This window comes from Diprion similis, chromosome 10, assembly GCF_021155765.1.
Source record: "Diprion similis isolate iyDipSimi1 chromosome 10, iyDipSimi1.1, whole genome shotgun sequence".
In the NCBI taxonomy this organism is placed as follows: Eukaryota; Metazoa; Arthropoda; class Insecta; order Hymenoptera; family Diprionidae; genus Diprion; species Diprion similis.
In genome coordinates this window covers 6,014,063-6,037,339 of record NC_060114.1, presented here as the reverse complement: position 1 = coordinate 6,037,339, position 23,277 = coordinate 6,014,063, and the positions used below count along the sequence as shown (strand labels likewise).

The window sequence follows — 23,277 nt, the reverse complement described above, 5'->3', positions numbered from 1 at the left end:
TCCTTACTAAAGTTTATTTACTTTAAGTAACGAAATCGTACAACTACGTCTTCACGCTGGCGCGGACCAGCGAGAACTGAGCCGCACAAAACCCCCGGAGTGGCTGACGTACATAGATGGCGCTACTGTCATACTCGTTGGTGGCGCTGCCTCAACAAACTATCGTGAAAATAATTAGACACCTGATTGACTGTTTCTTCAACTGCATCCCTACATCTATGGGTAAGATGATATTTATTCGTTAAGTTGTTCCGAGATAAATTTCTGGAATGTGACTCATTTTGTTTTCACTAACCTATAATATTTTGTGAATTTAGTTAACGTATTTGGTCAACTGAATAGGACCCAAGGTCGTCCCTATCATAATTAATATTTGCATTATATTGCACGTACGTAATTTATGTCACTTCTTAGAAATCTTACTGGCTTTGTAAAGAATTGATGTTCTGCATATTGTTACACTTCATTTTCACAATTAGTATGGATGCTATTGCCCTTGAGGGTTTAATGTTATTATAGTGATAAACTCGTCATTATAGCTTTAGGATTGATATTCAATTGCTTCGCCCCACAGAATTATCCGGTGAGCTGCTAGATAATTTTTATTCACGGATCGGTGAATTCGGAGGTTCGGTGTTACCGGTTTTATAGATTATTGCAGCAATGGGTTTAGCTCTATATTTTATCGATTACATATATAATATATTGTATTACAGTCTTATCTATTTCGAAGCTGTATAGTGTAGCATGGGTTGCCTATAATGCGGCTTAAACTGCGTGTTCACTAAGTGGTGTTCACAAATGGCATTGTTAAGTCTTATATAACGATTTGATATAACGGTGTTAGTTACTTAAAGTACTAAAATAACAATATTATAGTTTCGGTTAGTGCAAGTATCTTGTAACATGGTTTTACATTCGAATTAATAATTCTTGTTATTATATTCCAACTAGGGATATTTTGAATAGTTAGGCGGTTCTAGAGAATTCTCACTTGTGAATAGTGTGATTCTCAGAACATTTAATGCTACCGAAGGTAGCTTTGCGCGTATAGAAAGTGTAGCGGAGGAGTGAGAGAGAAAGGTATATGTTGGTTACGATCTATTTTTCTCGCTGTACATCTTATCGGCCGATGCATTTCCTCTGAGCCAATCAAATTCAGCATGAGAGAGACGGAGTAGCTCTAATATATATACATACATATGTATATGTATATCTCTCTTAAAACTCGGCTGCATTTTTCGCGGATGAGTAGCTGCCTGCCTCCAGTAGTATATGCTCCACGGTGTGATTACACTCGAGTATTGAAAAGAAAATGCTGGAGATGAAATTTCAGTTGCAGCTTGTAACAGCGATCAACAGGCGTACCAAACCGCGGTTAAAGGGAGGCTAGTCGACGCTCGAGTCCATTTCATCCATCGAGCACCACGTGTGGGGTTAAAGTTCCGACGGGCGGGGCGTCGTGATCAGTCACGGCCTTAGACCATAAGCCGATGTGTAAATAGGGCATGGCTAGTCGCTAGTCGCTAGACTCGCTAGATCCGGAGCAGCGCCGTTCTTTTATTCGTTTATTCTCATCGTCGTTCTTTTTTTTAACACCGGTTCGCGCCCTTAGCTCGGTTCGCTACCCGAATCCATCGACTCCAAGCCTGACAATCGAAACAGCTGAATCGCAAACATGGCGAGTTGCAGATTATTCGGTGCGCTCACCCGGCTCTCAGGCAGAAGACCTACCAGCCTTGTTCATCGCACAGGTGAGTATCGTTTATTCGCTGTTTTTCCTCCTCATTTTGTTACTTTCAACAATAAATACGTCAACAAGTAGATCCTCGCTCGATATTCTCAATTAGCCATCGGTTTTAAGATCTTGCGAATCGTGTAATCGGGTTCATTCTTGTCGAATTAACCTTTGATCAAGCTCTCGGCCTTAATGATTGCAAGTTGATTTAAGGTTGTGTCTGTAAGCGTACAGTCCGATCAAAATATTAATCAGATATTGGACATGATCAACTCGGGGTTCGTAAAGTGAAACTGATGTTGATCAAAGTTGAAAATTCCTAGAAGTCTTCTTTTTTTTTTTTTTTCGCTCAAATGCTTATTGCTCATTCAGGACTGTCCCAGTTATTCGTTACATATGAAACAATATTAAAAACCCCAAATTTAAATAAAAAACCATTGAATTATAATAACTTTCGTGAAATTACATAATTGGTAACTATTTTTCTTTTTCTGTAATAGTTACTTTACAAATCAACGAAAACGAATTTTTTTATTATAATACATTGACATGCATATTAATGAAACTATTATGAACCAAAACTAATGTATCTGAAATTATTGACTTGAATTTCGTGAGTATACATTTTTTGGATTCGATTGAATTGACTCAAATAAAAACTTTATGAGCCTTTGTTATTGTATATCACTTCTCTTTATGTTTTCGGCACTTTTTTGTTCAGAGTGTACATCTGATACATTCTTAATTGGCAGATATGAAGTTAATCCGCGTCTGATTTTGTGTCAGTAAAATATAGAGAAATCTGTCTTGATACATGGATTATACAATTTATAATAACGAATGACATTAAGTTTTATTATTTCTTTTTCCATATATTGTACAGCAAAGTCCAATTTCAATTTTTTTTACTCTCATTTCATTTCCAGCATTCTCCCAGCCCCTGAGGTGTTTCTCGGCAGCTGTAGGAGGAAAACACACAAAATGCAAAGTTGTTCAAGGTGTTGCCGTCGTCACGATCGACTCTCCTGGCGTCAAGGTAGAATTTTTACTCTGAAATTCAATTAATTTCACATAGTTTCTTCAAGCTTTTTGTCTGTGCGTTGAAATAACATCATCATTACCACTTTCAGACATGAAAAAAAATTAAATAGAAATAACATTCTGTTTTGCAATCAGAAGCATCAGTTCAAAGTCTTCAATTTCATCTTGAACATTTTCATTCAAGGTGAAAAGTGTCTGAAATATGTTTCACTTTGCAAAATAGAAGAAATAGAATAAAAATTTCAACTTTACTCCACTCAGCAGCAATTATTATTCGTAAGTCATTGCCTTTCAGAGAGATTACTCACTCTAATTTGTTGCACAGGTGAATTCCTTGAACAAAGAGATAATGGAAGAGGTTGAATTGCTGCTGAAAGAGATAGAGTCAAACGCATCGGTGAATTCTGCAGTTCTAATATCTGGGAAGCCAGGATGTTTCATTGCCGGGGCTGACATAACGATGCTACAAAATTTGAAGGACGAGCAAAGCATCTACAACGTCTCCAAAGATGGCCAGAGAATTCTAGCTCTGATCGAATCAAGCAGGAAGCCAGTTGTTGCCGCTATTCAAGGTTCTTGCCTAGGCGGTGGCTTGGAGGTATGGCAATAATTAATATAAAGTCAAATATTTAGTAGAAAATTGCTGGTTATTGAAAATAACGCATATATATCATCCAACTGAAATATTTATTTTTCCAGGTTGCTCTAGCTTGTCATTACCGTATTGCTGTGAAAGACAAAAAGACTGGTTTGGGACTGCCTGAAGTTATGCTGGGCCTTTTACCTGGTGGTGGTGGCACCCAAAGACTACCAAGACTGATCTCTCTGCCTGATGCCCTCGATCTTCAACTCACTGGAAAAACAGTCAAGGCTGACAAGGCAAAGAAACTTGGAATTGTTGATCTATTAGTCGATCCTCTTGGTCCAGGAGTCGCTACGCCAGAAGAAAAGTAAATCTTGTTTATTCTCAAATTTCTTTACAAGGGGAAAATTCCCGATAGTTTTTCACATTTCGCTATCTTCAACAGCACGGCGAGATACCTTCAGGAAACGGCGATACAGGCGGCGAGAGACATAGCGAATGGACAGTTGAAAATAAACCGCAGTCCGAAGTCCCTTGTTCAAAAGGCCATGAATAAATTGTTCACATACGATTTCGTGAAAGATCAAATATTCAAAAAGGCGAGAGGCCAGGTCATGAAATTGTCCGGAGGCCTTTACCCAGCGCCTCTAAAAATCCTCGATGTCGTACGTACTGGACTTGACAAAGGCCCTGCAGCTGGCTACGAGGCAGAAGCTCGAGCCTTTGGACAACTCGGTGTAACTCCAGAATCGAGAGGCCTTGTCAGTCTTTTCTTCGGACAGACCGCCTGCAAGAAGAATAGATTTGGCACACCCAAAAGCGCAGTCAAGTTAGTCTTATTACTGTTTCATTCAAAATTACATCGACGAGCATGAATCTCTCATTTCAGATCGATTTTTCGCTACAATTGATCGTTTTCGTCACATATTCAGGACCGTTGCAGTAGTTGGAGCCGGTTTGATGGGGGCCGGTATCGTCCAAGTCACTATCGATAAGGGATACAACGTTATTTTGAAGGACACGAATAATGTTGGTTTGTACAGAGGCCTGGGCCAGATTCAGGCTGGATTTGAGACCGCCGTTAAGAGGAAACGATACTCAAGGTATACGATTTAATATTATACTTTTACCGATTTCTCCTTTCATTTTATCAATCAAATCAAATTTATACACATCGATACCGAGTAACAACTTACCGTGGCTTTTCTTTCTTCTTTCTGAGTGTTATTCTCGATTTTCAGTATCGTCAAAGACATTTATCTATCGAAACTGAATGCGACGTTGGACTATGATAAATTCAAGAAGGCTGACGTCGTAATCGAAGCCGTATTTGAGGATCTAGCGATCAAACACAAAGTGATCAAAGAAATAGAGGCTAACACCCCAGAGCATTGCATTGTAGCAACAAATACGTCAGCTATTCCGATTGGAAAGGTCGCAGCTGGAAGTGGAAGACCAGACAAGGTGCGGTGGAATAAATGGCAGACCAAATACAATTGGCGAAAAATATTTTGCCAGCACGCTGCTTGAAAATCGCTAATGATCTCAATTTTTCCAGCTCATAGGTATGCACTACTTCTCTCCAGTCGACAAGATGCAGTTACTAGAAATCATCACTCACAAAGGAACTTCCCAAGAGACGATAAAGACTGCTGTGGATCTTGGCCTGAAACAGGGAAAAGTTGTCATCACTGTTGGAGATGGCCCTGGATTTTACACAACCAGAATACTCAGCGCCATGCTTTCTGAGGCTATCAGATTGCTCCAGGTGAGTTGATCACTTATTTTCGGTTTCATTTTCTAAAGTCTGTGCATCATCCTTTATTTAAGTTTATTGAATTTGTAATCACGCATCTTGTTTTGTTATCCAGGAAGGCGTCGATCCTGTCGAACTCGACAAGCTGACTAAGACATTCGGATTTCCAGTTGGAGGAGCGACGCTAGCTGATGAGGTTGGAATCGATGTTGGATCTCACATCAGCGTAGACCTCCGAAAAGCTCTCGGTGAAAGATTCGATGGTGGAAATGTAAACATTATGGGCGACATGGTAAAGGCAGGATTCCTTGGTAAGCAAAATCAGCTGTATAAAAATATATTTCGGATTTTTAAATTTTCATAAATTTGCCACAATCGTTCGCTTTTATACTCAACTTCTCAATCTCTCGTTCACAGGCCGAAAATCCGGCAAAGGTATATTCGTGTACGAAAAAGGCTCCAAAAACAAGGATGTGAACGTCGGAGCGTTGGATATACTGAAAAAGTATTCGCTAGAACCAAAAGGCAGCATCGCCGATGAGGATCGTCAACTCAGAATGGTGTCCCGCTTTGTAAACGAGGCTGTTCTTTGTCTGGAGGAAAATATACTGGCGAATCCGGTAAGTAGTGAATTCTAAATTATTTGAAGAAAATGACAGGATGTGAATCATTGCTTTGGTGGGTACAAAATGTGTTTTCATCTTGACTAAATGAGAGGTGAATTGACCCTAACTGTGTGTATCTGGAAAGATAAAACTGTGTGAGATTGACTGGTTTTATTTTGGCTTGTGCTGTGGGGAATTTATGGGGCAGGAAATCGGGTCTGCAAGGTATGGATGAAAACAGAATGGAAAGTGTAATTCAGAGTGAAGTGACGAATTTGTCTCCGTCCGTTGAAATGATTTTCACTTATTCTTATTTCACGATCAGTTGGAGGGCGACATCGGCGCAGTTTTCGGCCTCGGTTTTCCGCCATTTACCGGCGGTCCCTTCCGCTGGGTTGATTATTACGGGGCGAACAAGCTAGTCGCAAAAATGACCGAATTCCAGAACGATTACGGCGTCGCATTTACACCGGCGCAGACGTTGCGTGACATGGCGGCCGATTCTTCGAAAAAATTTCACCAGACGTAAACAATTATAGAAGATGACGAAGAAAAAGAGCAAAAGACAAAATATTTTTTCCTCGATCGATCGATTCAAGATCCGTTTATAAACAGTAAACAAACAGCTCAGATTTACTGGTATACAGTTCTCAAATAGGTTCTAATCTACGAAATACGCAGGCTGCAGTTCTGAGGATTTGCGATACGGCAATCCCTACAATCACACGTTGTACCTGCGATACAAAGAGCGGGAGAGAATTATCCGCAGCATACAGCTAGTATATACATGATATATTTTTTGATGATTAATGGTAATTGAAACAGTTTATAAATTATTATTAATATAAAATGTTTGTATGAATTTACCTCGCTGAATTTCGCCAAAAACCATCACAAGTCCTCGAATCCTGAACGACTTGTTTGTTACAGATATACTTTAAGATATAAGGTACGTACAGGTATAATTTTGCATGGAAAAGTCGCTGTTGTTTATGAGAGGTAAAATTATATTACTTGTCATTATCTTTATTGATATAAGAGGGATAGGATAATAGTATTAGTTTGGGTAAAAAATCACTTTTTCTAATTTCAACGAATCTTTACGTTTTCAAACCTCTAAGAATCCGGAAAACAGGTTTTTAAAGCAAAGTCGGTCTGTCGGTCTATCCGACAAACTCCTTTGAAGATCTCTTTAAACGGCTTGATGAAAAAATTTAAAACAGGATTTTACTATGATGGGCATGAAAAATTGCCATATCCCGTTTAATTTGAACTTCCGGTTCTACCGGAAATAATTCGATTCGAAATGTTTAACGGAGAAACCTATACTTTTTCTAAACGAACAATCATGTCTTCCGAATTCATTTAGTTTAAAAAAAAAATATATTAAATTTTGTATTCGTTGAGATTTTTTTGTCTTCCATTTAATACTTTTTCATTAGGCTGCCAGGTCCTGTGAGTTTCAGATTTTCCAACTATTCGACCGACAGACTCTTCTCTCCATTTCATGGTGATTAAAAGTATTGCAAAAATTTATGTTTTTCCAGCTCGTTCATACTAACTGCATGATTAACTTTCAGGTTCTTTGTTTTCAGAGAAAATAGGAAGTTACTGTAACCACCCCAAATATAAAAATTTGAGTTATAGGCTATTTTCATTGGTCTGTTCCGTTAGATCTGTCCAATGAAATCACTTAGTATCAAGTTGTGTTAAAAAATTACAGTAAAAGGAGAGCGGCCATAGTTTTCAGCAGGTCTTTCTCGCGGTCTGTGCATCAAGTTGAAGCCGTAATTAAAAAGAGAGAGCAACAGCTGGAGCCGGACCTCACACTCTAATCGGTGACTTGATGAGGAAACACCACTATTGAAAGTATACCTCCCCGCTTTCCTGATTGGCTTTTTCCGCCTAGCAATTGCTCCCCACTTTTCCTATCATGCAACAGAGAAGGCCGGCTTCAGCTGTTGTTCTCTCTCTTTCTAATTACGACTTCAGCTCGATGCATAGCCGCGCAGTCCAGCTTTGTAAGCTCATGTGTGTGTGTGTGATTTCAAACTATCGGTTGGTTGATTTACAGAACTCAAATCATATTGCGTAGTGAACTATGTTTTGTTTTGTGAGTTAGAATTTAAAAGAAATGAAGTTTTGTACATATATTTATAAACCTCTATGTGCGCCATGCGATATGCAGCTTACAGTGCGGTTAGTTGGCATTCTAGCCTGCAACTGGTTTCACGCCAACGAACTTCATAGCATCCGCTAGGCGCTGTTAGTATCTCGTGATACTTGTATATGCAATTATAGTTGCGCCGTGTGGTCTGCAACTCGTCATACGGTAATGAATTTTATAGCATGCTTCAGGCGTTGTTCGTAGCCCGTGATTTACAGGTGAATTTATAATTATATCTGTTAGTTTTCCGCACAACTTTTGTTGCTCGTATAAAAGATAATCTGAAAAAATAAACCGCCGACTGTAATTTACTCTCATCATGAAATGTGTGCAGATTTGCGATCGTCGACGAATTGATTAATTATATACTAAAAGTATGAACGCAATAAAATCACAAGTGATTAGCAATCATATATATTGGCGAGATTTAATTACGCTTCATTCAATTCAGATGAGATTTGAGTCTCTCTGCCGGGGCTTCGCTGTTGTGAATCTTGATGTACATCATTACTTTTGAGTTTGCTTATATTCACGAACTTACTCGATCCATTGTTACAATTAAACTGATTGCAATTTTCCGTTTTAATTTGCGAAGCATAATCTGTCAGACCATCCTGAAAATTCAACTTGCATTTTTCGGTAGTCTTTTTCATCGGCAATTAATATTTCTTTACCGGATAATAGATTTTAATGAATTAGAGATTCATAGGTCAATATCGTCCTAAATATAGCGAACGCTTAAGAGCCGTGATAAGGATAAATGTACTCATATACTATGTATACATATAAGTACATCTACACACCTACCGGGGCGACTTAATCTGAAACGAGGAAATGATTTGACTGAAATAAATACAGTTTTTGCCTCCGAAAGTCTAATCATGGTGGTAATTTCCGACGACTCTTGGTCATTACCAAGAAACGTTGTACCTTGTAGCCACATTGCTCCATGCAGTAAATATATTCATACATCTATTTATTCACACTTAAATTTTTCCATACACATTTTTTATCCACCTACACGCCGTTGTAATTGTACGCACTTGCGAGCAGAATCTGTGGTATGTATGAAACTATTTATAAAGCAATCTATGAATATCGGAAACAGAAATCAACTCGATGAATTAATTTTCCAATTCAATTCATTGCCATCCTGTCACAGACATCTCATTCGCAGTAATAATTTACTGCAAAAAAGAGGTTGGGCCTTCTCTACGGCTGATGCAAGATGCCGCACGGTTTCACGAGACGAGCGAAATGCTGATCGACCGGGTTTATGTTCGCATAATTATTGTAATACACACATGTCCGACGACAACGATGATGACGATGATGATAATGATCTCGAAAGGAAATAGTGCCCACGCGTTATGGTTTTTGCTTTACCAGCTTCGGAAACTAATGGTCTTTTCACATTCTGTTGATTCGAACTTCTTCCAGATCTAATAGAATCGCCAAGACAAATTGTATGTTTCTAATATCCTTTGGCCATTTTGGCTGATACCTTAATTCGACGCAATCTCAACCTCAATGCTTTCAACGTGTCTTAAAGACGTAATTTTTCCTTTCTGTCATTCGGCTTTCGAACTAGAGTTAAAAGAAAATGTTGTCGAAAGGATAGCGAAAATACATATAAATCTACTAAAGTTAATCAATTTTGAACTTTTGACAAGCATTCTCAAATAAGACAAGAGACAAAAGACGGTGAAATGAATTCCGACGCAACAAAGACGTCTCAGAAACACGCGTATCAAGAACTTTTTTAGAGGACATCTATAACGCATTTAATACTTTTTACGGCATGGGCATTGAAAAGTCCGCTTTTTGTGGCAGTTTTCGTTCCGTAAAGTGACGCTTTATACGGCAGTGAACAAAGTTGCGGAATAAAGTCTTTATTCCGCAGTTTTGATGCGCAGTTCGAAGTGCGCATCCCAAACTGCCGAATAAAGTAGCTTCGTCGAAAAGATCGCGACATAACCTCACTCTTCGTTTTGCTTTTCAACGCCCATATCGTAAAAAATATTGTACGTGGCATGCCCGTAAACCGTTTTTTGGCTCGGATAATTTCAGGACTCGCTTTCGGCTTGCCTACAGCTCGTCCTGAAATCTTTATCCTTGCCAAAAAAACAGGCGGTTTACGGGCATACCACATAAATAGCTATTATTCCAAAACATCTGAAAAGAGTCGTGTTTAGCTAATTCAAACGGATACATTGTCTGGAAATATACAGTATAGGTTTCTTGGATACAAAACCATCTCGTGTACAATCTCCTTCAATCGAGTTGCCCGCTGTAACATCAGTCCGAGAATATAATCGTCATAGTCAGATTTTGTCCACGGGTAAAATGTCAGCCTCGAATTCGCGGTCAGACGAGTGTTTTCGATGGAATTTTTTCGGGACAAGTGTCAGAGACCTCGGCTTATTAGACATAGGTGAGGTTAGCGGAGAAGTGGGCGTAGAATGAGTTCCAATACCACGTTTCAATAACAACTCAACGGATAGTATCCTAATTTTAGCAATTTTTATCTTGACCGATAAAATGATGCCCCACTTCGCGGTATTCGTATACAGACACAATGCACATAGAGGCGATGTTTTCATCTAGTTTAGTAAAAGATGATCAGATTGAGGAGCGGCAAGGTGACGAGATTCGTAAATAAATAAATAAGCAAGCAAAATCGAGTAAACATCTTTGCGTATTTATTTGATATATCATATAGACATATATATATATATACTATATATATCTATATGATGATGATAATAATAATAATGATTTACCAAAGTATGCAAGTCTTATTTAATTAGTCTTATTGCACGTAGATATATATGTATATATTTGTATAATATATTATAGGTTTCATGTACAAATTTTTCTTTGTTTTTTGTTTTATTCATTATCCGTAATAAGTCTTGTGTTGACAGAAGCTTAATTCGGTAAGCTCGTAATGTACAATGTGTGGTTCTTTCCTTTTTTGTATCGTGGACACACAATACGTATGATACAATCTATAATAATTATGTACATACTTTACAATATAAGGCGCCCCGAGTACCCGGTGTACGAAATAGAAAAAAAAACGATTATTCTACGATGTAACAAAACGGCTGTTACATTTTCACAGAGTCAGTTATACACATTGTAAAGAAAATCATACATACGGGGAACGATATTAATGAAAAATAAATACTCTCACTTTTTCATTCTTCCAAACATTCTCGTTATCACACACAGACAAGCAGTCACATTCTCTCCTTCTTATATCTCTGAAAAATATCGTGTTATATACAATATGTGAAAATCACAGTCACACGTTGAATCATGATCAAGCGAGCATTGATCACGCTGCCAATCTAGGAGGCAGTGGATTCTGCTGATTTTGAACTCGGGGCGCAATAACGGGCAGCAGACTGAGCCTCAGAGGCTGCGGCTGGGGTTGAACTCTGTCTCGAGAATGCCGTTTGACATGCTTCGCGAGATGGTCGCTACGCATGAAACGGCGCTGGCATACAGGACAAACGAACTTCTTCTCGCCCGTATGCGTCCGCTTGTGTCTGGAGAGTTCGTCGCTCCTGGAAAACCGCCTCCCGCAATCCTCGTGAGGGCAGGGAAAGGGCCGTTCGCCGGTGTGCGTCCGGGTGTGGGCCTTCAAGTGAGACGACTTGAAATAGTTTTTGCCGCAACCCGGGTGTTCGCACTCCCAAACGCGACGTCGGGCGGCCGATGCGGATACTGACGGAGTCGTTGACGGTGGCGCCGCCGACGGTGCGGCAGCCGAAGTTGTGACCAGGAAGAGCGGAGCTTGCGGAAGGACCAAAGGAGAGCCGACGATTCCGGTAACCATTGTGACGGGAGCAGGTTTTGGCGCCAAGAGTTGGAGCTTTGGTTGAGCCACGTTGGTGTCTCGGTCCGTGTTCTTGCTGTTCACAAATATCTCCTCTTTTCGGGTTCCCATTTTGAATTTTAAGCTCTTCAGCACATTCTCCGTCTGCGGGTCTGGCGATGGCCGACGCGGCGGCGCTGCTGCGGCTGGACGCTCTTCCCGCGCTTCGGTTGAACTTCCGGGTCTGCAGATTAGATCCGACAGAGTCGCCGGGCTGCATGTTCCATCACGATTCGCTCGCATTATCACCGAGGCTCGAGGCGGCTCCGGACTCGGTGGCGGCGTTTCTCCTCCCAACAGTAACTGTAACCAATTCATCAGTGACGGTTTGATTAGAGATGAGTTAGCTATTGCAGTCTTGTATGTATAACGTATCGGGGACTTATATCGACTCGGCTAAATATAGTTACAGTTGTGCACTTTGGTCGAATTATTATACTCATTGTCAGTGTGTTGTGTAACCATTTTTCGCGCCCACAATTAGGGCATAAAGCTCCTGGAAATTGTGTCAATAAGAAGACGTATTGAAATCGATATATGTGTATGCCTCCGGGTTTCAGGCATCTTTGATTTTATGTAAAGCAAAGTGTAATGTTAGTGGAAGAATCTTCTCGAATTTTGTATACTTGGTCAATTGAATTTCGTATCAAAATAAGATATGCCAGTTTTGAAGCTAGCTTTATCTGAAAGACGTCATTCGTTATAAAAATCTTAAAGGTGTTCTAGAAATCATACAAGAATGCTTTAAAAGATTTAACGTTCCGATATCAATGACTATTACCAAACTTGATAACGATCTTATACGAAATCGTGTTTCAGGATTGTGCGAAGGTCGTGCTGACAAGATGCCCTATTTTTTTTTCCAATAGTACTATCACATTCATCAAACTTGGATCGCCTCAATAATAATCAATCGTGAATACGTCTGAAGGGTATGTTCAGTTTAATAGATTCAAATGTGAAGTTACTCATGATTCGCTGTGCGAATTTGTATATTTACGGTTATAAGCCGTTTCAATATTTTGAGCAACGACTATAAGAGATCCAATCAAGAAAAAATCCCATTGTTTAGAATCGATTATATATTACTCGAGCGGGTATTTTCGGCGCGTAAGTCAGGTTTCAGTGCTAAGTTTTATTTTGGAAAAACCTTTGTTTTCGTGCGGTCGTGCCATGAGTTTTTTTTTTTTTTCCATTTATTACATGTACCGAATTTCTTTGTGCATCTTCATCTGCATACACGCAAACGTGTTTGGACAGCTGTTGCGTCCTCCGGTGGGCTGGATTGAATCGACCTCGATTTGCACGGTATTGTTCATGGACTGAATATCGAAATCCGCATTACAGAAAAGTATCGGGATAATAAGTCGCAGTAGAATGCGGTTTGAATCGACACGTAGACTATAGCACGCTGCATATATGTAGATAAATACGTATATAATAAATGCTAAATCAGATAAGATAATCACCTTGGCAAGCTCGCATCTCTCGACACATCGTCGTTTGTTCGGTGGTTCATCATCCTCACCATCGGATGGTTGCGGTGTTGGCGGTAGGTCAGGATGCGTCGAAGCCGTCCTGTAGTTCAAGTTTACTTTTATAATGCCGTTTCCATTGTTGTTGTTGTTTTTGTTGTTGTTGTTTTTGTTGATGCTCATGGAGTTGTTACCGCTGTTGCAACATCCTTTTTCGGATAGTTTATCACCGAGAAGCGCAGCTACGCTGAAGGACAATTGCATTGGTTCTACCTGTTGGAAAAGAAGAAAGGAAACAAAACAAAGATTAGAAAATTTTCATAATACAACGAAAGGCGCGTAATTTAATTTCGTGATATTACTACACGCGGTTTTCCAACTGAAATAAGCTTTTTCACATTTTAGGATCAAGTAAAACTTACGTGTGTTGGCCTGAGCCTTGGTGACGCTGGGGGCGAAAGAGGAGTCTCTACAATTTCCATGTTACTTTATATATTTCGCCTCACTCCTTTCCGGTATTTCTTTTTTGTTTATTGTTTTTTTTTTAAAAATTGTCGTTTGAACAACAATCAATGCAACGTACAGTGTAACTCGTGTACATGTAGTACATGCGTGGGTTGAATTCAATTCAAAAGTTTTTTGGTCCTTTCGGTTTGGTCTTCCTTTATCTCTTAAGTACGTTGTTTGTTTAATTGACATTCGATGAACAGAAATAACGACCAAATATCAAATACAGAGAGTTTTTCTCGTATTATTTATTTAAAAAAAATATATAAAAGACGAAGTGCAGCAAGGAGCGGAAAATGCAAATCCCGCCTCGCTACCGAACGTCCCGATGTGTAATGAGACTTTCTCACGTCGTCGGGCATCAGCCAGCCAGCCAGCCAGCCAGCACCAGCAGCCCAGGACGTGTTGTTGTCGGGTGTGTGCGCCCGATCATGCAGCGTGCGGTCGATCGACCAATCCCGACGAGGGGCTCGTCCTCACCGACCAATCAGCGCTCGGCTCCCAGTTGGTCACCGCGTGATCACCGGCGTGATGTTCACGTGTTCGCGGCCTGACTGAGGCCGTGATCGTGACGTCACCCCGCGTGGCGTACGGTCGATACGTCATGGCGCACCCTGAGCGTCACGCCGCCGCGAACGTACCGACGAGAGTCGTGACCCCACCTTCGGATCGAACAGAGATGCACTTAAAGTCGAGCCCATTGACCAGCCTCCGACACCTCGGGGTACCTCGAGGAACCTCAACGGCCGTTTTTCGTTACGATCACGCATGCATTACGCGTGCAGTTATAATGCACTTTTATAAACTATTTTTTAGGGAATAGAGTTTATATACGATTCGACGTCTATCGTTTTGGTTCGCTCGTGTTCGAAGTGGCCGAATTTTCCAGAATTCAGACGTACTGGAATTCTGATGGTTTGAAAACACGAAAGACACGTGAAAAATGTTTAATATAGCAATTCTTTGATTAGCCAGGTTTATGCATATAACTCTGCGCCTGTTGGTTAACAGATTCATTCACGTTTTTCGACTCGAAACTTTCCGGAATGAAGACGTATTGGAATTTGAAGGTTGTGGGAAAACCCAGAAAAACAGACCTAACAGAAGCGTCGGGTTCCTAATATACAATTTTCATACACCCATAGCAATTCCTTGGGTATCAAGGTTTGGATAATTTTACGTCGTGCGGTTTCGATTCGCTCAAAGTTTTTCTTGTCTTAGCAGTTTCTAGAATTCAGTTGCGGGTGTGAAAAGCAAAAGAAATGTCTGTGAGAAGTGTAATATTATTAATACGCTTTTGAGTCATCTTTATGCCCAACTTTTTCTGAAAAAGACTTTTCAGATAACAATCGGAAAATTTAACATGACTCTTAGACGACGTTTTAGATCTTAAGACGTAATGTTGAAGTCTGAAAGCACACATTTTCTGTGTCTTATCTAAGCCGCAATACCTATACAGCAAGATTACTTCTCGAGACTTCTGTGCCAGTCAAAATACGTCTTGAAGATTATTTTCGAGTCAAAGAACGATTTCTTGCCATAATGAGCTGGACTGACAATATTTATAAATAATTCTCAGTTTTTAATCTCTTGAATATCGGCTAAAAATAACACATACGGAATGATTTCATTGCGTTTATCCGTGAAAACAGATTTGAAAACTTTTTAATTGTTTTCGGAATGTTACAGCTCCTTCAATGCACCCCTTGGATTTAACCATTAAGATAATTTGGGTGTTTACTTATAGAATTAAAAACTGCTGATACCCAGAAACGTTTCTTTCAGATTTCTTGGCCTCTTCTTAATTTGAATATCAACTCCATTTTCCGTAGAAATCCGAAATGTTTATGTATATTTGAAATTAATTCACTCAAAATGCTCCAAAACCGATTCACCCGCCACTAATAACTCGAATTTCACAGAAATGTTTCATCATTTTCAGTCAACAACCTGCTCTGAGAGTTTCTACATGTAAAGAAAGTCAAATACTCTAACATTTATTTAAGATTTCAATTACATTTTGTTGGATTCGACGTGTGTGCGTTGTTGGCAGCGTCAGATGCCTTTTGTGCATACAGTATACGTGCTGAGATAATCGCATTTTATACGCAGTTCATTTCACTTGTATTTCTCTTTGTTTTCTTCTTTTCCAGTGATGATGATGATGATGATGATGATGGTGATCTTTTTTTATTTCCATTTTCCTTGAAAGAATGATATATTTTATTAGAACACATTCTTCGGAAATGCTAAAAAACAAAAATAAAAATACAAAACAATATCATTAGAATTATAAATTCAGCTTAAACGTAAACGCTGTGCGGAACCTTCGATTTGACGGCTCGAGGCCAGAGTATAACGAACGATCCAGTCTAGTTAAGCGGGTTCTTCTAACTATTCTCTTCTTTATTTCGTAGAATTAGATTTTTCAAGTTATTTCGTTTTCAATTAGAAGTATGCGTCGTTCCAGGTCACGAACTATACAGGTTCAAGCTCGTCATGCGAAACAAGCGATTATGCCCAAATCGATTAACATATCCATTTTCCTCTTCGACCTTTAATTTCTTACCTTAATTTGCTAATCACGCCGGTTATGTTAGAAGAAGCAAAAATTCATAGTTCATAGATGTCTATCAGACGCCTTGCGTGTATTTCAAAAGTCTTATAAGTGCTTAGATTCAAAACTGAGAACCCACAAAGAGGCTCTATTTATATTAGATTTTCAAATTGCAGATGTCTTTTACATCGGGCAGATTAAGACGTCTCAAAGTCGCTTAGGTCAGATGTTTTAAAAAATGTATTCCAATTTGAGACCACAATTTTTGAAATCGAAAAGATATCAATAAACGAGCAGATTTGACGAAGGTCAGATTAATAAAATGAACGAGAAAGAAAATGATAGAAAGAAGTAGTGGTTAGACACGGGTAAAAAATACTGAAGGTTGTTTTCCATGCGTGCATATATGTGGACTAGCTGACGTTAGAAAATCTCGTTGGCAAAAAGCAAACAAATAAAATACCGCTCTCCGGCAATACCATTGATAAGGTTGAGTTGATACGATCAAGTATATGTAGCGTTACATATAGAGTCGTGAAAGAGCGATATCAGCTGCTGGAAGCAAGAGGACGTGAGAGATTCATGATGTCGCAATTCGCGAGTATAGAAATAAGCAACCGTGTATTAATATTCCATCTATAATAGGAACGTCGTTCAATTCCGAGAATCCGTCTCGAGACATATTGTACCATGAAATTGAGCATTGATATTGTAACGATCACATTGTTAACGCAATAATTGCTCAGTGACCAGAGACGACGACGCGATGACGTCGAGAAAGTCGTCCTCTACTTTTTTTTCACATGAATAGAATTATTCATCATGACTGCCGTTTCGAGTGGCATGAGAGACGCTCGATTTCGTTTGCGTTTACGCGCGTACAACTGTGTCTGACACTCCACTCCATGCCTATATGCGCCTGAAATGAGGTGACAGAAATCAGCTGTTCTTGTTATTGCCTCGTAGCTCCGCTCAGTTTGTACTCGGATCCACGCGGCACTTGCCGCCAGGTGCCAACATCCGTTTCGCACTTGTTTATCTCACTGATTTTATTACCGACCGATTCGCTCCACGTTTAAAAAAATGCAAAAGGTTAAATGCGCTCTGTTTTACCGACAGCAGATGTCAGCCAAGCACAGCTTCTGCTTAATTTCAGTTTGATCGAATTTACAAAGCTTCAGGTAATCTTGTAGGACGCATTTTTTCTTTTGTTCTTATTCCTCTGAGTTTCGAATTACCGTGAGATACCGAATTCAACATTTTTCAAATTTATTTCCGATTGATCGAAGCTTATTGCACAAGTAATCAAAATTATTCTTCAGTTATTTGTGAATTTGCAAGTTTGTTGTGTTTATTTGAACAATTACAGTTTTTGTTGATCTAATCAATTCTTCAAATTCAATTGTTTGTAATATCACTTGTCCTCAGTTGTACGAATGTGAAGTTTCTTAAAAAAGACAAAACTGTTATTCTAACCTCTACGTTGTTCAATAATAAATTCGTTACATTGAAGCTCTAATGACTTTCTATAAAATTTTGAATGGATTTCAGTGTTTGATTTTAAGTTCTTATGCAGAATTTCAGAATCTTCTTTTGACCTAAAACTCGTACACTTGCAAAATATTTTCTACATATTATACGCGTAGCTATATACAAAGTTTATTTGCACTTGATGTCCACGCCCTATTCAGACGCGTGCACTTCCTACATCTGATCGAACTCGTTTGTTTTTTTCTTCTCACTTTGTTTGCCTTATTTGTTGCAAGAATTTTTTCGTTATTCAAACAATATTTAGAATTCTATATTATTCAAAGGCCTCAAAATTAAAATATTTGAATTTTTCACTTATTCCCAACGGAACGCAAAATCACAGCTAGTATAAGTCACATATTGTTTATCGCTTTTAGAGATACATCAGACATAATTTTTTTTTTCTATCAGGAGTCGAATTGAGAAAATATATAAGTAAGCAGACATATCAATAAACTTTCAAATTCTATGCTAGAGTGAGGTATCAAAAAAAAATGTTTCTTAAGATTCCTGACCATCCAAAAAAAGTTACTCAGCCTGCATAAATTGAGTAAAACATTTGTTTCCAGATATGAAAATTATTCAATGATCAAAATTGGTTTTAGAGATTTGGTTCCTTGGAATCGCCATTCTTAGCTCAATCTGCAGCCCAAGAGCAACTTAAGAAGGTTGATTAGCCAAAAATCATTAGTTTTTATTAATTACTTTAGAAGATAGTCGTACATTTGGTATAATTTATCGATACATTATATTTGTATAAGCTATGAAGATTTCTTAGAAAATTTAAGTTTAAAAAATACCAAAATTGCAACCAAAGACTTACATACCATTCTTCATTTCAAATTGTTCGAAAAGTGTTTGAAATCTAGTAAATTTGATCGATTTCACTCTACGGTGGCTAGTTTCACTTAGTAGACTGTTTTCTACAAATTCACTTAAACACTTTTTTGATATAAGGCGGCCATCGTTGAATATTTAATTTTACAACACTACACGGATATCTATTATGATCAACAAATGGCAACATTAAACTGACTACGGAAGAAAGAAAATCCGTTTCAGTAACGTTGTAAAAAATAATTTCCTCAATAAAATGAGCCATCGTAGAATAAAGCAAACGAGTCTACTAGATTTTCGACAATTTCGAAGCGATTCGAAGTGAAGCGTCGATATCCAAGCTTTCGTTAATGATTCAAAGAAATTTTCGTAGTTTGCGAATACAATAATTTGATAAATGCTCCATGTACGAATTTCTTACAACAAAATCAACAGGAATATCGTTTTTGGCCAACCACCCTCCTTATCGTGTACAAACAAGTAGTCAATTGAAGTCTAGCATTACAGTCAGTATTCAAACGGTACGTTATTTTCAATAAAAATCATTTGTTGTCTTACCAGCAGCTGGTAATACCGAAATTCCCCAGCTGCCCTCGGTCAGGAACGGCGAAACGGCCTTCCGAAGCGCGTTACCAACGGTCGGTAAAGATGCAGGTTCGTTACAATCTCGATCACCGCGCCGCGCGAGGTTTTCCGGCGCTGGTCGTCGGCGTCCGACAAAGTCGTCCGGCGTTAGCGGCGCGTTCATAGTAAACGCGCGGCGCGCGGTGTTACACAGAGACAGAATTGGTGGGGGAGTTTTGTTTGGCTTCAAGTTTGTTTAGTTACCCGCTGACAGCGGCCGAGGAAACGTCAACGGCGCCGCGTGTCCGCATGGGGGGGCGGTAGTATCGTATGTAGTATCAATACGCGCCTTGCCGTCTCTTCCGAGATTTACTTCCACGTGTGTTTGTCCGTCTGTCTCTTTTCCTATTCATCGTTTGTAAAATCAAAAAATCGAAAACAAGAAGAAAACCAAGCGAAGTAATAAGAATAAAAGAATAACGAAAACAATTTACATTATAGACTCGTCAAACTGTATAAAGAGAGGCGTGTCTTCGTCGTGTAGTTTTTGTTCTAATCGATCTTTTTTCCAACTTTTTGCTTTTTTTTTGTTACAACCAATCACGAATTGACGCTTATTTAATACACATTCTGTATTGTGTATAAATTTAAAAACGAATCTTCCCAGCTAAAATTGAGCAGCAGTGTGCGTGTTGCAATATTCAAATACGAATTAGTTGACTTTGTTTTTTTTTTCTTGTGTTATACCAGTTACCAATTGCGGTGGTTCGATTTTTTTTTTTTTTTATTGTTTTTGTTCTGTGTTTTGTAATTATTTTTTATCATTGTTTTTTTTTTTTAATCAGTCTTTATCCTTCTGTTAATGTCATCTTCGTCCCCGGTGTCGTGCTATGCAAATGCTTGTGTAAAACGTGATCGTTTGTTTCGTTAATTCGTTCGTTTTGTCATTCATTATTTTTGTCTTTTTTATTGTTCGAACATTTATTGTACGAAAGTTTTGTTCTTGTGATTTTAACTTTTCACTGTTGTTACAGTTATTCGATTCATTCGATGGTAATAATAGTAATTTTTCCAAAAATAACTAAACATAATAAAATAATAACAATAAAAAAGCAACAATAAAAACAATAGTAACGAAGGTCATTGTTGTTCTCAGTTGCATAGTTTAAAACGTACAAAGTACTATATTATACTATAATATTATACACCCACATTAACGTCAAACTGCAACTGTTGTTAAGAAAACAAGCAAAAATCATGATGATGTTGCCGCTTATTTGGTGATGGCAGAACGAAGAGGATGTCACGCCGCAAGCAGAGCAACCCAAAGCCAATAAAGCGTGAGTGTCCGCTTGTTCAAGCTTTTATATATACGTATTGTTTCTTTTCCTCTTACTCTCCTTCTTTCTCCGTCTTTACTTGTGTTTATTCGTTTGTTGTGTTTCCTCGCGTGCGATAATGCTATCATTCCTATAGTTTTCTCCTCTTTCTGTTTCGATTTTCGTTCACCTTTTCTCTTCTTGGTTTCCTTTCATTAAAAAAAAAAAAAAACATCTCACGCAGGTTAGTTTGCAAGGAGATCGATTACTGTGGCGTGTTCTCAATCACTTTCTTGACAGTTTCTGCTTCTCAAGATGCTTCTCGTACTCAGCACGTATTTAACAAGAACAAATAAAACCGTTTGCGTGACTCTGTCTTTCTCTACCTTCGTTTATTAACCTTATACATCACCCGCAACAACATTTGAATCAATTTCTCGCCCAGACGCATTATTCTTCGGTAATATAATCAATCGACTTTTAAATTTGACCGTTCACGCGCGCGCTTCGAACGATGAATTTAAAAATTTGAATTCAAACGCCGCGCGCATTGGCGCGTGTCGAGTTGAATCGCGGTGCGTTACGCCAAAGCAGCGAGCACGTGTCCCCCTGGAATTCCTGCCCTATTATCGCTCCTCTTCACAGCCCCCCCCCCCCCCCCCCCCCCTACCGAACCTCCACCATCCACCCTGCGATGCCGGGCTACCCCAATTCTTGCATGCCATGCCGCCGGAGACAGTCAGGTTGGGTTTCGTTTTGTTTTGTTTTATTTTGTTTCGTCTTGTTCCATTACGCTGACATTGATTACAAATAGACGTATCGTTACGTTCGTCAATTTCAATAGCACCATCAATTTTCATGAAATATAAATTGCGATAAAATGTAAGTTTCAACCCTTTAAAAATGATGAAAATTTCCTAAATTCTCTAGTTACCTGCTCTAATTAATAAAAATGTCTTCATTTCAACACGATTCTAAGATTTTTGTTCAAACTGTTATTTTTAAGCTCTATCACCAACGTGTCAGCATTTTCTAATGTCTTAATTAAAATTGTCTTAATTTAGTCTAAATTATAAAACTCAATCCAGCCTATATTGCATGCTATAAAAACGGAGCAAAGCTATTGAAAGAAGGTGACAAATTAAGTCAATCATACACTTGCAAGTACATTTCGATCTCGTTTTCTTTCCACAAAACTGAAGTTTCCACGTACATTGTAATCGATGTGACGGGTAAAGGTTATTTGAAAATTAATCCAATGTAAATTTGACACCGTAAAACAAACCAAATAAAATCGCCAGTCAATATTTTGCTCAGCAGAATCCGCTGACGTTGTTCTATAAAAATCCCGAATAGTCTAGTATAAATTTTATCTGGTGAAGAAAAAAAAAAAAAAAAAAAAACATTCCGTTCGATAACTAATTATTATCTACGTAAAACACACCGAGTCAAGTGAGCCTGAAACTTGATTATTGATCTGGAGTCTAGAATAATCTTTTCCTTTCGCAAAAATTGATAATAATAGAAGCTAAAAAAAAAAGAAAGTAAAAAAAAATATACTCAGCATGACCGAATTTGTTCTACTCACATAATATATGTATATATATTTCCTGTATAATTATACAGGAGATAATTAGCGAGTCTGTAAACTGGTTCTCTAATTTCGTGAACAAATTTTAATAGTGGTGTCAATGATCAAGCGGTACAAGCATCAAATTAATGTTTCGAAACGCGTTGGCTGTTCACCGTGTCAATAATAATTCTTGACCGTGTACTACTCTCGGTGAGGACAACTGTAATACCCACATGACCTAATTGCTGTAGTTGCGTACGAAACACCGGTAGCTGGGTGTTGTCTAAATATTATTGCTCTGTACGCAACAGCTAATTTCGATGTACAAGTTGAGCGTTTGTGTTGATAGTGCGAATTGAATGCAGCGATTATTGCCCTCAAACTATTGCAATTCCTCGTTGCTGACCGTTGCAATTCTATGTAATATTTACATTATAATTCGGGATGCATTAGGTATTGTATGTGATTGGTGAAGATGAAGTTAACTAAACGTTGGTAAAAATTGAGATGGAAACTTTCTTGATTAAAAAGTTTGGGAGAATCGAAAATGGTGTGACTGTACGTCAAGAGGGAAATTTTTAAGAAAATTTTGTTCAATTCGGTATGTTGATTGAGTTTTTGAATGAGTGAAGACTGGGAAAATCCATTTTTGAGTGACTGAAGAATTTCGTTTTAATACAACATCGATTCTGATTCGAATACCAATAGTCAGCAGTTGGTGGTGAATTTAATTTCATAAGCTTATACAAAGTCGGGAATTTGAAATCTGATTAAAGTTTTGACGATGGTATCCAAATTGTTATCACAATAGACCGAAAGAAATTTCGTTCGGTAACATCGCGAGTTTTTTTTGCCGTTGATTTGGTCACTAGCTTCCTTTTTTTTTGAATGAAAATGTGCGTAGAAAAGAGACAACGTGGAGAACTGAATGGTCTTTCGGTTAGCGGTCAGAAACGGTCATCATTTATCTTCTACACCGCGATTTTACAAACGACGTGTCGTCGTCATCGTTCAGCGTGTGATATCGCATTGTATTATGTGTCATATTATAAGCCTTGTGGCCTGTTTTGTGGTTCGGTAAACGGGTTTACCGCTAGTAATGCTGCTGATTCGCGTGTGCACTCATGGACGTTGGACAC

General features: G+C 38.6%; 3 protein-coding genes across 4 annotated transcripts in view; 2 read left to right on the top strand and 1 right to left on the bottom strand.

Annotated features, from left to right (window-relative positions):
• Positions 1 to 1,410: 1,410 nt before the first annotated feature.
• On the top strand, positions 1,411 to 6,582 carry LOC124411013 (trifunctional enzyme subunit alpha, mitochondrial). Its single transcript, XM_046889821.1, has 11 exons — positions 1,411 to 1,754; positions 2,665 to 2,774; positions 3,105 to 3,377; positions 3,479 to 3,729; positions 3,808 to 4,191; positions 4,295 to 4,465; positions 4,604 to 4,826; positions 4,921 to 5,130; positions 5,234 to 5,429; positions 5,536 to 5,738; positions 6,049 to 6,582. Exons 1-11 carry the CDS (start codon positions 1,679 to 1,681, stop codon positions 6,250 to 6,252), a joined length of 2,301 nt encoding a protein of 766 aa, XP_046745777.1. The 5' UTR covers positions 1,411 to 1,678; the 3' UTR covers positions 6,253 to 6,582.
• Positions 6,583 to 10,769: 4,187 nt separating this feature from the next.
• LOC124411101 (Krueppel-like factor 13) lies at positions 10,770 to 14,138 on the bottom strand. Its single transcript, XM_046889983.1, has 3 exons — positions 13,674 to 14,138; positions 13,246 to 13,524; positions 10,770 to 12,079 (listed from the first exon to the last, which is right to left on the bottom strand). The coding sequence occupies exons 1-3, from the start codon at positions 13,731 to 13,733 to the stop codon at positions 11,234 to 11,236; spliced, it is 1,185 nt and encodes a 394-aa protein (XP_046745939.1). The 5' UTR covers positions 13,734 to 14,138; the 3' UTR covers positions 10,770 to 11,233.
• Positions 14,139 to 20,450: 6,312 nt separating this feature from the next.
• Positions 20,451 to 23,277, top strand: part of LOC124411029 (zinc finger protein ZFPM1) — a 115,116-nt gene continuing 112,289 nt past the window's right edge. For both annotated transcript variants that reach the window (XM_046889862.1, XM_046889860.1), the window contains exon 1: positions 20,451 to 20,586. In XM_046889862.1, coding sequence (XP_046745818.1) covers positions 20,547 to 20,586 — 40 coding nt within the window. In that variant the 5' untranslated portion in view covers positions 20,451 to 20,546. The remainder of the gene's footprint in view (positions 20,587 to 23,277) is intronic.

Bases quoted from the DNA above. Each gene is read 5' to 3' on its own strand.
- LOC124411013 (XM_046889821.1), top strand. From the start codon at position 1,679: ATGGCGAGTTGCAGATTATTCGGTGCGCTCACCCGGCTCTCAGGCAGA. The intron at 3,378-3,478 runs GTATGGCAATAA...TTATTTTTCCAG, and splicing joins GCCTAGGCGGTGGCTTGGAG to GTTGCTCTAGCTTGTCATTA. The intron at 4,192-4,294 runs GTTAGTCTTATT...TCACATATTCAG, and splicing joins ACACCCAAAAGCGCAGTCAA to GACCGTTGCAGTAGTTGGAG.
- LOC124411101 (XM_046889983.1), bottom strand. From the start codon at position 13,733: ATGGAAATTGTAGAGACTCCTCTTTCGCCCCCAGCGTCACCAAGGCTC. The intron at 13,525-13,673 runs GTAAGTTTTACT...CTTTTCCAACAG, and splicing joins CAAGGCTCAGGCCAACACAC to GTAGAACCAATGCAATTGTC. The intron at 12,080-13,245 runs GTGATTATCTTA...AATTGGTTACAG, and splicing joins AGAGATGCGAGCTTGCCAAG to TTACTGTTGGGAGGAGAAAC.